The 12,563-nt window shown below is 40.3% G+C and overlaps 1 protein-coding gene and 1 pseudogene across 1 annotated transcript; one reads left to right on the top strand and one right to left on the bottom strand.

The window, feature by feature from the left end:
• Positions 1 to 19: 19 nt before the first annotated feature.
• Positions 20 to 1,874, bottom strand: LOC118556796 (annotated as a pseudogene).
• Positions 1,875 to 9,906: 8,032 nt separating this feature from the next.
• Positions 9,907 to 11,750, top strand: LOC118556795 (sialic acid-binding Ig-like lectin 14). Its single transcript, XM_036125129.1, has 5 exons — positions 9,907 to 10,024; positions 10,341 to 10,441; positions 10,636 to 11,013; positions 11,109 to 11,411; positions 11,488 to 11,750. The coding sequence occupies exons 2-5, from the start codon at positions 10,354 to 10,356 to the stop codon at positions 11,748 to 11,750; spliced, it is 1,032 nt and encodes a 343-aa protein (XP_035981022.1). The 5' UTR covers positions 9,907 to 10,024; positions 10,341 to 10,353.
• The last annotated feature ends 813 nt before the right edge of the window (positions 11,751 to 12,563 follow it).

The following is a 12,563-nucleotide window of genomic DNA, read 5'->3' as shown; positions in this document are numbered from 1 at the left end:
TAGAAATTTAAAGGATACATTAAGAAACAAGCGTATAAAAATAACCTCCATCACTAAGAAGGATCACTGGTGATGCATCATCACCCAGATCATTTGTAGCCTCACAGTAATACTCTCCTCCCTCAGTAGCATTGAAGCTGTAAACCTGCCCCACAGATACATTAATGGCTCCATGTTTGCTGTTCCTGAACCAGGTGAAGCTGGCAGGAGGCTTGGCTCTGCTGGAGCAGCTCAGCTCCACCCAGCTACATGCTGACACCAAACCTGATGGACTGATGGATGCTGAGGTGTCTTTAGGAGCATCTGAGGAAAATGGGACACACATTAACTTTACTGATCATAAACAGCTGAACCATGACGTGCTGACAGGATCACTTACATGAAACACTGAGAGTCACTTCTGTCTCTGCTGTCTTGTTTCCTCCATTCACAGGATATGTGGCAGAACAGCTGATGTTGTATCCATCATGTGTGTCTGACAGAGTGATGGTCTCCTGGATTTTAGTTGTAAAGGTTCCCTCTGTGTTTTTCTCTGTTTGTCTGTGAGAGTCTTGTTGGAGATTCCAGGTGAGTTCAGGAGGTGAGTGTGGACAGGGAGTCAAAGCTGAGCAGCTGATAGTGACAGACTGATGCTCCTTCAGATCATCAACAGAGATGTTAATGCTGGGACTCCAAGGAGAATCTGGGGTTTAAATAAGACACAATTTAATAACAGAAATATTTTGTGCAGATTAATATATAAAGAATAGATTTCAGATAAAATTGAAGCTCTTTTACCTTTAACTGTTATGTTGACAGGATCAGCACAAGCTGTTACTCTGTTGTTCCCGTTCTCAACTCTGAAGAAGTATCTGTCTGTAAAACTTGAGTTTAAATCAGGAAACAGAGTGGTGCAGTTTTTCTCTCTCAGGTTTCCAATAATTTTCAGTGAAAAGGTGTTTACTGACCCACTGCTATTGAAAATAACAACGTTTGGACTGTGGCAGCAAAATTGTGGTTATTTTTCATCCAGATTCCATAGATAGTTTTGCTGCTGTCAAATGTTTTGTCCTCTGTATTAAAGCTACATGGGATTTGCAGACAAGATCCATTCAGAGCTTCAATCTTCTTCGGTGCAGTGATTCTGAGGCCTGGTGTTTTACCACCACAATAAGCCAAAGAACCTATAAAAACAAACAAATGATGAACATAATGTGGAGCAAAATCTGCCTGCAGAGAAACTTCATGATCCACAAACTCCAGTTCAGCTGCAGCATGTTACACATGGAGCCTTTAAACAATATCAGGATCTAATGATTCAGACTAGAAATGATTCATGGGACGTCTCTGAATGAAACGAAGTAAACAAACAGCTCACCTGGAAGAAAGAAGACACTCAGTAACATGTTGACTGCCAACACGCTCTCACACAGAGCTGCCATCAGATTCAGGCGGTCCTTCTTCATCTCAGACTGGAAACCAAACATTTAGGTGATTTATTAAAGTAGGTCTGAAATTAGAGGTTTAGCTCATAGCAAAGCAGCTTTAAATGCACTCTACACATTTCACCCATAAGCTTAACATGCAGAGCAAGAATTGATAAGTTTAACTCCAAGGTTTCTCTTCAAAAGTTTTCCCAGCACTCCAATCAGGACAGACTTAAAAATGTATTTATGGTACCAACATTTGTTGATAACGGAAAGCCAAAACGCTTGAATATATACTCTATCTTTTTGACAAAATGTATAAATGAATAAACCCTAACCATTAATTGATCATTAATGTAAACTTACCAGGATTTCTGCAGCTGAAACTAAAACACTTTAGTCTTAAAACCAGTTGATGTGTTAAGATGAGTTGATCAGCAGCAGAATAAACAGACACCTTCTCTGTGAACAGACGTGTTCATTAAAGAAGTCTCCACCCTTCGTGGTCTGTGAAAGAGGAAGTCAGTTCTTTCTCTTAATTTAAGCATCATGACGTAATCTTATGAAGTATGGTTTAACACGTATTTCATTTGGTTTGCTTTATGTGCTAAACTTATTATAAACCTTTGTAGACATTTTATATTTATTTGTGTATTGCATCAACACATATATTTTTATCAAATATGATTTGTAGCCAGTATCCACTGGGAAAAATCCGACTTTCCCAGTGGATACTGGATCACCTCACTGGTCGACCTTAGCATGTGACAACACGGAGCTGCGTCTCTGACAAGTTGACCTGCAGTACAGGAGCACCGCAGGGAACTGTACTAGCACCGTCTTTGTTTACCTTATACACCACAGACTTCTCCATCAGCTCACCAGGCTGCCACCTGCAGAACTTCTGAAGGTGGCAGCCTCATCAGAGAAGAGGATGAGTCCATGTACTGATAGTGGATCCAGAGCTTTGTAGACTGGTGCCAGCAGAACCATCTCAGGGCAAATGCAGGGAAAACAAAGGAGCTGCTGGTGGACTTCCACAGAAAAAGACCCACCTCACTGACACAAGTGAACATCCAGGGAACTGATATGAAGGTGGTGGACTCTTAGAAGCACCTGAGTGTTCACCTGAGCCATAAACTGGACTGGAGTCATAATACTGATGCTCTTCACAGGAAGGGTCAGAGCAGACTCTACCTGTTGAGGAGGCTGAGGTCTTTTGAAGTGCAGGGGGGGTGGGGTGGGGGGGGGGGGGGGGGGGGCGACTGGATAAACTCATTAGGAGGGCCAGCGCTGTCCTAAGGTTGTGGAAGACAGAAGAACTGTAAGGAAAATCACATCACTGATGGACAATGTCTGCAACAACTCCCATGCACGGAGTTGTTGCAGAGCTCTTTCAGGGACAGATTGCTGCATCTCAGATGTTTGCCACTGTGTTACGCCCCCAAGGTCTAGCGGTTCAGGAACGGGGTTCAGGAGCGGTAACATAAAAAGGTGTCCAGAAAAAATAAGTGGTATGTAAGATGATTTATTACATGAAAAATGGTTCCCCAAACCCAAAACATAATACTCTTTAACCCAATTAATACAACAAAGAAAAGGGCTAATAATTTCAAGAATGTTAAGTGCAAATTAAATTACAAAATGTTCAAACGGGTCAGTCTAAGGTAAACCCAAAACAGCCCAAAAGGGAAAAGGAGGAAAAAAAACACACATGCAAAGGAAGCACCAAGCTTCCCAAACACGAGCTTCTAGCTTGTACAAAGTCAATCTAAAAAGCAGATATAAGCTGCTTAACAAAACAAGCTAACACAACTGGTCCAAATTGCCCAAAGCAGTTGTACGCACCAAAGGTGGGTGAACAGCTTAACAAAACGACTTTCTACTTGCTGCCCCACTGAAGGAATGAGTTCAGGAGTCTTTCATGTAATGCAGGTGGGCCTCATCAACATCTGATTGGCTTGACAATCCTCTGCTGGTCCAATGAGGTCGCTGCTCCTCTGCAGCCTTCATTCAGCCAATCAGGAAGGTGTTCTGTCACAGACAGAACCTGCATAACTAACACAAGCCTGCACAGTCTCAAGAGGCCAGGGGCCGTAACACACTGTCACACCCGAATTTCCCCATTGCGGGACAATAAAGACATTCTTATCCTTATTTTTACACGTGGCTATTCAACAGGTGTTTGGAACACCCCAATGTGTCACCGCTGTGCTGGAGAAAGGTTTCCTTCAGATCTGATGTGGTGGACGTTCCAGCTGCGCAGGAAGCACTGCAAGTCTGACTTCAGTCGTGGAAGAAAAACTTAATGGACACAGAAGAGTTGCATCTCGATTGACAGATCAATCAGTTGCTCTTCTTCCATTGTGTGTAGCACGCCGTGGTACTTACTGTTGACGGCTGACCATGTCATGCCACAACGTCTCAATTATGTAAAAACAGCTATGGTTTTCAAGAAATAACTCAAAGTAAAACCAACACATACATCAGTATAAGTATATCTGATGGGAAAAGACTTCTCCGGAGACCCACCCCCCATGTGACCCCGGGTCATGTGGTTCATGGAGCCCTCAGCAAACATCTCAGCACCGTCAGTCAGTTTTAGCGGCTGCTGATGAGGCAGACGGCAAAAAACAACTTTCTCTTTTCTCCTCACAATTATTGACCAGTAATGTGTAAATACTTCACTGACTACATTTTATCAAGTATTTTTAGCAGCGGCAGGGACATTTACAGTTTTTGTTGATTGCTTTGACCTGTTTGAAGAAACTGGCAACCTCTCAGTTTTCATCATCACCATCTCAGCAGAGCAAAAGTCACCTCTTGCAAATGAGTTAACCCATTTTCATTGGTTTGACACATTTTCCCCACCCTTTTGCAAAAAAGTTAACGCAGATATCATTCATGCAGTCCAAACTCCATTGCTTTAGCTGTGGCAGCCAAACAGAAACCATATGTTCCAAGCTCTTAGAAACTTCTTGATCAGAATGAAATCACTGAAGCACCTGATTGACACTTCTTTACACAATTTTTCAATTTGCAATCAGTTTGCAGGCTTTATGTAAAAAGAGTCATGTTGAGTGTTGTTCTTTGCAAGCATGGATGGTCTAAGGCAGATGAGAGTCAGAGTAAGAGGTAGATGGGTCAGGGGAAGAAGAATATGAGGAAGAGGAACCCATGTGCGAGGTGAAGATGTAGCTGGAAGGGCTGAAGTTACAGATAAAATTCAAGTAACTATGATTGATCATGTGGTAAATCATGGCCTTTCACTTAGAGGGGCAGGACAAAGAGTCCAAACGTTTCTCAATAGAAACACGGTTGCATCCATTGCAAGTTTTTCGACGGTAGAGCAGGTATTGCTGCTATACAGTATATACATCTCTATCTATTCCTATTGAGGAATTATTCAGTGCATGGAGATGGAAGGTATATGATCACCGCCCCTATGAGCAGATGCCTTTTCTCAATGCAATGTCTGCTGCTGCCCATGATATAGATGCAGAGACATGTCAAGGATGGATCAGGCATGCAAGAAGATTTTTCCCTAGGTGTATCACAAGGGAAAATATTGAGTGTGATGAAGATGAGGCCATGTGGCCTATTCGTCAACAGAGAAGAGACTAGAAGAGACAGACAGCTTTACTGTAGTATCTTCTGTTGGAATATTTAATTTGTAGCCACAATCTGAAAAAAAGAATGAATAATCAATAAAAGTTGGATCACAGCATATTTGATTCTGGATCCATTTTTTTGACTACAAATGATACTGACATGTAAGCTGCGTACAGTCTTTGGCTACAATGAACCAGCAATGCTGCACTGATTCACATTGACTGCAGTATTTTGTATTTTGTTGCCCCTTGTGTAATGAATGATTGAAAAGGCTCAAACATTTGTGAGCAGGTTGTGTTGTTTGAAGGCAAAATTTGCTTTTGGTTCATACTTTAAATGTTTTGGCAGAGTTGGAGCCTTTTGCAAACAAAATGTGTCATTTTGACCATTGTTGCCACTGTTTAGGCCTCTGCGTTAACTGTTTCGAAAAATGTGGGTTTTGAGTTGACTGTTTCTCAGCAGGATCTGGAAAAACTTATCCATGCATTCATTTTTAGTTGAATTGATTACTGCAACGGTGTTTTCACAGGTCTGCCTAAAAAGTGGATCAGACAGCTGCAGCTGATCCAGAACGCTGCTGCCCGAATCCTCACTAAGACTAAGAAAGTAGAGAACATAACCCCAGTTCTAAAGTCCTTTAACTGGCTCCCTGTATATCAGAGAATAGACTTTAAAATACTTCTGTTAGTCTAAAAATCCCTGAATGGCTTAGCACCTAAATACATCACAGACTTGTTATCAGTGTATCAACCCTCCAGACTATTAAGGTCTTCTGGCTCCAGCCTGCTCTCCATACCTAGAACACGAACCAAACACGGAGAAGCAGCATTTAGTTCCTATGCTCCATTTATCTGGAACAAACTTCCAGAAAATTGTAAAGGTGCGGAAAGCCTGAGTTCCTTTAAATCAAGATTAAAAACACATTTGTTTAGGATTGCCTTCAACTGTTCTAGTTAACTGAAACACCACTAGTGTTTTTTTTAATGTTCTATTTTCTATCTACATTATATTCCTACTTGCTTTATTCTGTTTTATTTCGCTATATTTTATTAAGGTAAAAAAGTTTAGCACATAAACCAAACCAAATGAAATACTATTACCAGTGTTTAAGCTCTTTCAGTTGTTCTCTGCATGCTAACGTGGGAATGCTAGACTTGTCCTCCATCTTTATCTTGCTCCAGCTCACCTTCAGTTCTACATCCTTCAACAAAGCATGAATATCACTGTTTTCAGGACTTATCAATTCTTGCTCTGTGTGTTAAGCTTAAGGGTGAAATGTGTAGAGTGCATTTAAAGCTGCTTTGCTGGGATGAAGAAGGACCGCCTGAATCTGATGGCAGCTCTGTCTGTAAAATGTACCTCTAACAGTTAAGAACAGCAATAATATTGATAATAATACTTTTATTATTATTATTGTTATTGTTATTAGCGAGGAATAGTGCATGTATCTTTCTTGACTCAGATGAAGTCAGTCCCATCAGATGCTTTAAGGACAATCCTACCAGAACTGCACTCAGAGTCTCTGTTGGCTTGGAGAGCGCCACCATGAGGAACCGGTCGCTTCACGTATCCATGCTGCTGCTGGACCACACTGGACCACACTGGGGTCCCTGACGGCGGAGACTTTTCTGAGAGGGCTGACAGAGAAATCCTGACCAGACCAGCAACCCTGAACCAAGCCTACCAGTAACCAGCTAAGAAGGTCTGAGTACTGTCAGCCAGGTTCATTTTTAATCAAACTATGCAGCTGAACGGACCAACATTAAAGTCTCTTTTGCAGCAATAGTCAGTTTTTCTGATGCAGATGGGGCTTTCAGGAGGATTTTGCGAACAGAAAGTATTTTTATTCAATCTACAACCATGACTACATGTGATGCCCAAATGGTTCTACCCAAAACTGTGGAAAGGTAGCTTGCATGAATAATTCAGTTAAACAACACGGTTGAGTAGGATCGTCCTGATAATAATAATCCAACCGATGTGAGCACATTTGGGAGCTCGCCGACTCAAAGCGCATCAAGGGGTGTCTTCAGTGTGTTATTCTGTCTTTGTGAACTGAGAGCTAAACAAAGTGCTGAAGGAAAATTGAGAAGTTGCAGTAAAATAAAAAGCGGGTTTATCAGTTCTGCATTAAACTCACAGCAACACGTTTTTAAAATAAAACACAACCACATTCGATAAATGACAGCTGTGTGTATTTTCAATGTTTTGTTTGGTATCCTCTTCTGTGATGAAGCTGAATAACTATCAAAGCTAAATTTAACTGAGAAATTTGGGGCCGTAACACACTGTCACACCTGCATTTCCCCATTGCGGGACAATAAAGGCATTCTTATCCTTATTCTTACACGTGGCTATTCAACAGGTGTTTGGAACACCCCAATGTGTCACCGCTGTGCTGGAGAAAGGTTTCCTTCAGATCTGATGTGGTGGACGTTCCAGTTGCATCTCGATTGACAGATCAATCAGTTGCTCTTCTTCCATTGTGTGTAGCACATGGTCAGCGTTGTGGCTGACCATGTGCTACACATGGTCAGCCACAACGCTGACCATGTGCTACACATGGTCAGCGTTGTGGCTGACCATGTGCTACACATGGTCAGCCACAACAACTGACCATGTGCTACACATGGTCAGTTGTTGTGGTCAGCCACAACAACTTTCTCTTTTCTCCTCACAATTATTGACCAGTAATGCGTGATTACTTCACTGACTACATTTTATCAAGTATTTTTAGCAGCGGCAGGGACATTTACTGTAACTATTATGGATAAATATAACTGTTAAATGAAAAATAACTAGTTATATTTATATTAGGCTGTGTGTTAAACCCTAACTCATATGATGACAACATGATGTTAAAATTAAGAGAAAGAGCTGACTTTCTCTTAATTGAGAAGGTGCAGTAAAATCAAAAGTGGGTTTATCAGTTCTGCATTAAACTCACAATGACAAGTTTTTAAAATAAATCACGACCAGATACGATAAATGACAGCTGTGTGTATTTTCAATATTTTGTTTGGTATGTTCCTCTTCTGTGATGAAGCTGAACAACTATCAAAGCTAAATTTAACAGAGAACTTAGAAAGAATCTGTGATAATTATGTTCAGTAAATGGCTCTGAGCTGTGTGTTAAACCATAACTCATATGATGACAACATGATGTTAAAATTTAGAGAAAAAGCTGACTTCCTCTTTCACAGATCAGGAAGGATGAAGACTTCTTTAATGAACACGTCTGTTCACAGAGAAGGTGGCTGTTTATTCTGCTGCTGATCAACTCATCTTCATTTATACATTTTGTCAAAAAGATACATTATATACTCAAGTGTTTTGGCTTTCTGTTATCAACAAATATTCATAAAGAATTCATTTTTAAGTCTGTCCTGATTTGAGTGCCGGGAAAACTTTTGAAGAGAAACCTTGGAGTTAAACTTATTAATTCTTTCTCTGCATGTTAAGCTTATGGCTCAAATATGTAGAGTGCATTTAAAGCTGCTTTGCTGAGATGAAGAAGGACCGCCTGAATCTAATGGCAGCTCTGTCTGTAAAATGTACTTCTAACAATTGCTCCAATTATCTGGAACAAACTTCCAGAAAACTGTAAAGATGTGGAAAACCTTAGTTCCTTTAAATCAAGATTAAAAACACATTTGTTTAAAATTGCCTTCAACTGTCCTAGTTAACTGAATCACCACTTTTTTGTTCTATTTTCTATCTATATTTTATTCCTCCTTGCTTTTATTCTGTTTTATTTTGCTATATTTTAATCATGTAAAGCACTTTGCATTCTCTTTGTACTGAATTGTGCTATATAAATAAATTTGCCTTGCCTTGCCTAACAGTTGTTAAGTAAAGCAATAATATTGATAATAATACTTTTATTATTATTATTGTTGTTATTAGCGAGGAATAGTGCACGTATCTTTCTTGACTCAGATGAAGTCAGTCCCATCAGCTGCTTTAAGGACAATCATACCAGAACTGCACTCAGAGTCTCTGTTGCCTTGGAGAGCGCCACCATGAGCAACCGGTCGCTTCACGTATCCATGCTGCTGCTGGACCACACTGGACCACACTGGGGTCCCTGACGGCGGAGACTTTTCTGAGAGGGCTGACAGAGAAATCCTGACCAGACCAGCAACCCTGAACCAAGCCTACCAGTAACCAGCTAAGAAGGTCTGAGTACTGTCAGCCAGGTTCATTATTAATCAAACTATGTAACTGAATGGACCAACATTAAAGTCTCTTTTGCAGCAATAGTCAGTTTTTCTGATGCAAATGGGGCTTTCAGGAAGATTTTGTGAACAGAAAGTATTTTTACTCAATCTATGTCCATGACTACATGTGATGCCCAAATGGTTCTACCCAAAACTGTGGAAAGGTAGCTTGCATGAATAATTCAGTTAAACAACACGGTTGAGTAGGATCGTCCTAATAATAATAATCCAACCGATGTGAGCACATTTGGGAGCTCACCGACTCAAAGTGCATCAAGGGGTGCCTTCAATGTGTAATTCTGTCTTTGTGAACTGATAGCTAAACAAAGTGCTGAAGGAAAATTGAGAAGTTGCAGTAAAATAAAAAGCGGGTTTATCAGTTCTGCATTAAACTCACAGCGACAAGTTTTTAAAATAAAACACGACCAGATACGATAAATGACAGCTGTGTGTATTTTCAATGTTTTGTTTGGTATGTTCCTCTTCTGTGATGAAGCTGAACAACTATCAAAGCTAAATTTAACTCAGAAATTAGAAAAAATCTGTGATAATTATATTCAGTAAATGGCTCTGAGCTGCATGTTACCATACCTCATATGATAACGTGTTAAAATTAAGAGAAAAAGCTGACTTCCTCTTTTACAGAGCAGGAAGGATGGAGACTTCTTTAATGAACACGTCTGTTCACAGAGAAGGTGTCTGTTTATTCTGCTGCTGATCAACTCATCTTAACACATCAACTGGTTTTAAGACTAAAGTGTTTTAGTTTCAGCTGCAGAAATCCTGGTAAGTTTAAATTATTGATCTATTAACCAAATATCTCAGCATGCTTATTCATCTGTACAATTTGTCAAACAGATTCAATATAATTTAAATGTTTTTGCTTTCTATTATTAACAAATATTCATGAGGACGTTTTGAAGTTTCTCATGATTTGAGTGCTGGGAAAACTTTTGAAGAGAAACCTTGGAGTTAAACTTAGCAATTCTTGCTCTGTGAGTTAAGCTTATGGGTGAAATGTTTAGAGTGCATTTAAAGCTGCTTTGCTATGAGCTAAACCTCTAATTTCAGACCTACTTTAATAAATCACCTAAATGTTTGGTTTCCAGTCTGAGATGAAGAACGACCGCCTGAATCTGATGGCAGCTCTGTCTGAGAGCGTGTTGGCAGTCAACATGTTACTGAGTGTCTTCTTTCTTCCAGGTGAGCTGTTTGTTCACTTCCTTTCATTCAGAGACGTCCCATGAATCATTTCTAGTCTGAAACATTAGATCCTGATATTGTTCAAAGGCTCCATGTGTAACATGCTGCAGCTGAACTGGAGTTTGTGGATCATCAAGTTTCTCTGCAGGCAGATTTTCCTCCACATTATGTTCATCATTTGTTTGTTTTTATAGGTGCTTTGGCTGATTGCAAAAAACCAGGCCTCAGAATCACTGCACCAAAGAAGATTGAAGCTCTGAGTGGATCTTGTCTGCAAATCCCATGTAGCTTTAATACAGAGGACAAAACATTGAACAACAGCAGAACTATCTATGGAGTTTGGACGAAAAATAACCACAATTTTGGCCACAGTCCAAACGTTGTTATTTTCAACAGCAGTGGGTCAGTAAACACCTTTTCACTGAATATTATTGGAAACCTGACAGAGAGAAACTGCACCACTCTGTTTCCTGATTTAAAGACAAGTTTTACAGACAGATACTTCTTCAGAGTTGAGAATGGGGACTACAGAGCAACAGCTTGTGCTGATCCTGTTCACATAACAGTTAAAGGTAAATCAGCTTCATTTTTATCTGAAATCTATTCTTTATATATTAATCTGCACAAAATATTTATGTTATTAAATTGTGTCTTATTCAAACCCTAGATTCTCCTTGGAGTCCTAGCATTAACATTTCTATTGCTGATCTGAAGGAGCATCAGTCTGTCACTATCAGCTGCTCAGCTTTGACTCCCTGTCCACACTCACCTCCTGAACTCACCTGGAATCTCCAACAAGACTCTCACAGACAAACAGAGAAAAACACAGAGGGAACCTTTACAACTAAAATCCAGGAGACCATCACTCTGTCAGACACACATGATGGATACAACATCAGCTGTTCTGCCACATATCCTGTGAATGGAGGAAGCAAGACAGCAGAGACAGAAGTGACTCTCAGTGTTTCATGTAAGTGATCCTGTCAGCACGTCATGGTTCAGCTGTTTCTGATCAGTAAAGTTAATGTGTGTCCCATTTTCCTCAGATGCTCCTAAAGACACCTCAGCATCCATCAGTCCATCAGGTTTGGTGTCAGCAGGTAGCTGGGTGGAGCTGAGCTGCTCCAGCAGAGCCAAGCCTCCTGCCAGCTTCACCTGGTTCAGGAACAGCAAACATGGAGCCATTAATGTATCTGTGGGGCAGGTTTACAGCTTCAATGCTACTGAGGGAGGAGAGTATTACTGTGAGGCTACAAATGATCTGGGTAATCAGACATCATCAGTGATCCTTCTTGGTGGAGGTAATTAGAGTCTATTCAATCACATTTTTAATGGACACACGTTTTCCACAGTTTTTTTTTTTTTTTTGTCATTGGTAAACTTTTTTCTCCTACTTTGCAAAAGGATTTCCCTACTGGGTCTCAATTGTAATTGGAGTCATTTTGTTAACCTCCCTGGTTCTTTCTGTCTGGTAGGTATCAACAATTACAATGATAAACCTAAATGTAATAATTGAGCTTTCATTTAAACCTTCAGATTAATATCTGAACTAGTCCTTAGTCCTACATTTTTTTTTGTACATCTGACCCTCTCATGTCTGTTTCAGGTCATTATTGATTCCCTCAGTCAGTCTTTGTGATTTCCTCTCCAACACAGACGTTTTTCCTGACAGATCTCTGATCTCTTCCAGGTGCTTTAAGTCCAAACGTTCAACTCCACAACAGATTCAAGTGAGGAATTTTCTGTGTTCTGTGTTCAGCACTGCAGTAAGTTTTCATCTGCAGGTTGTGAAAACTTTTGCTAAACAGGAACAATTTCATTTCCACACAGAGTCAAACATGTGAGGAGGATGCTGTTCAAATGGCAGCCACTGATACAGAGGAAGAACTTCATTATGGGGACATGACTTTCCTCCAGAGGCGACCTGAAGCTTCCTCCGTCTCAGTGCAGGATGGAGGACAGCAGGAGTCGGTGTACGCTCAGGTCAAAGTGTCTGCTGACAGTCTAGAGGATCTCTATGCACGAGTGAAGAAGACATAACTTCTGTCACTGTTGTTTGAAAACATGAGAACATTAAAAAAAAAAATTACAGAGATGTTATTTCTTGAATCTGTGTAGTTTT

Source organism: Fundulus heteroclitus, chromosome 21, assembly GCF_011125445.2.
Source record: "Fundulus heteroclitus isolate FHET01 chromosome 21, MU-UCD_Fhet_4.1, whole genome shotgun sequence".
Classification (NCBI taxonomy): Eukaryota; Metazoa; Chordata; class Actinopteri; order Cyprinodontiformes; family Fundulidae; genus Fundulus; species Fundulus heteroclitus.
Note: the sequence above shows the minus strand (reverse complement) of the source record. Positions and strands in the feature narration are given on the sequence as shown.

Excerpts from the sequence above, each read along its gene's own strand:
- LOC118556795 (XM_036125129.1), top strand. The coding sequence starts at position 10,354 with ATGAAGAACGACCGCCTGAATCTGATGGCAGCTCTGTCTGAGAGCGTG. Across the intron at positions 10,442-10,635 it reads GAGTGTCTTCTTTCTTCCAG|GTGCTTTGGCTGATTGCAAA; the intron begins GTGAGCTGTTTG and ends TTGTTTTTATAG. Across the intron at positions 11,014-11,108 it reads TGTTCACATAACAGTTAAAG|ATTCTCCTTGGAGTCCTAGC; the intron begins GTAAATCAGCTT and ends TTCAAACCCTAG.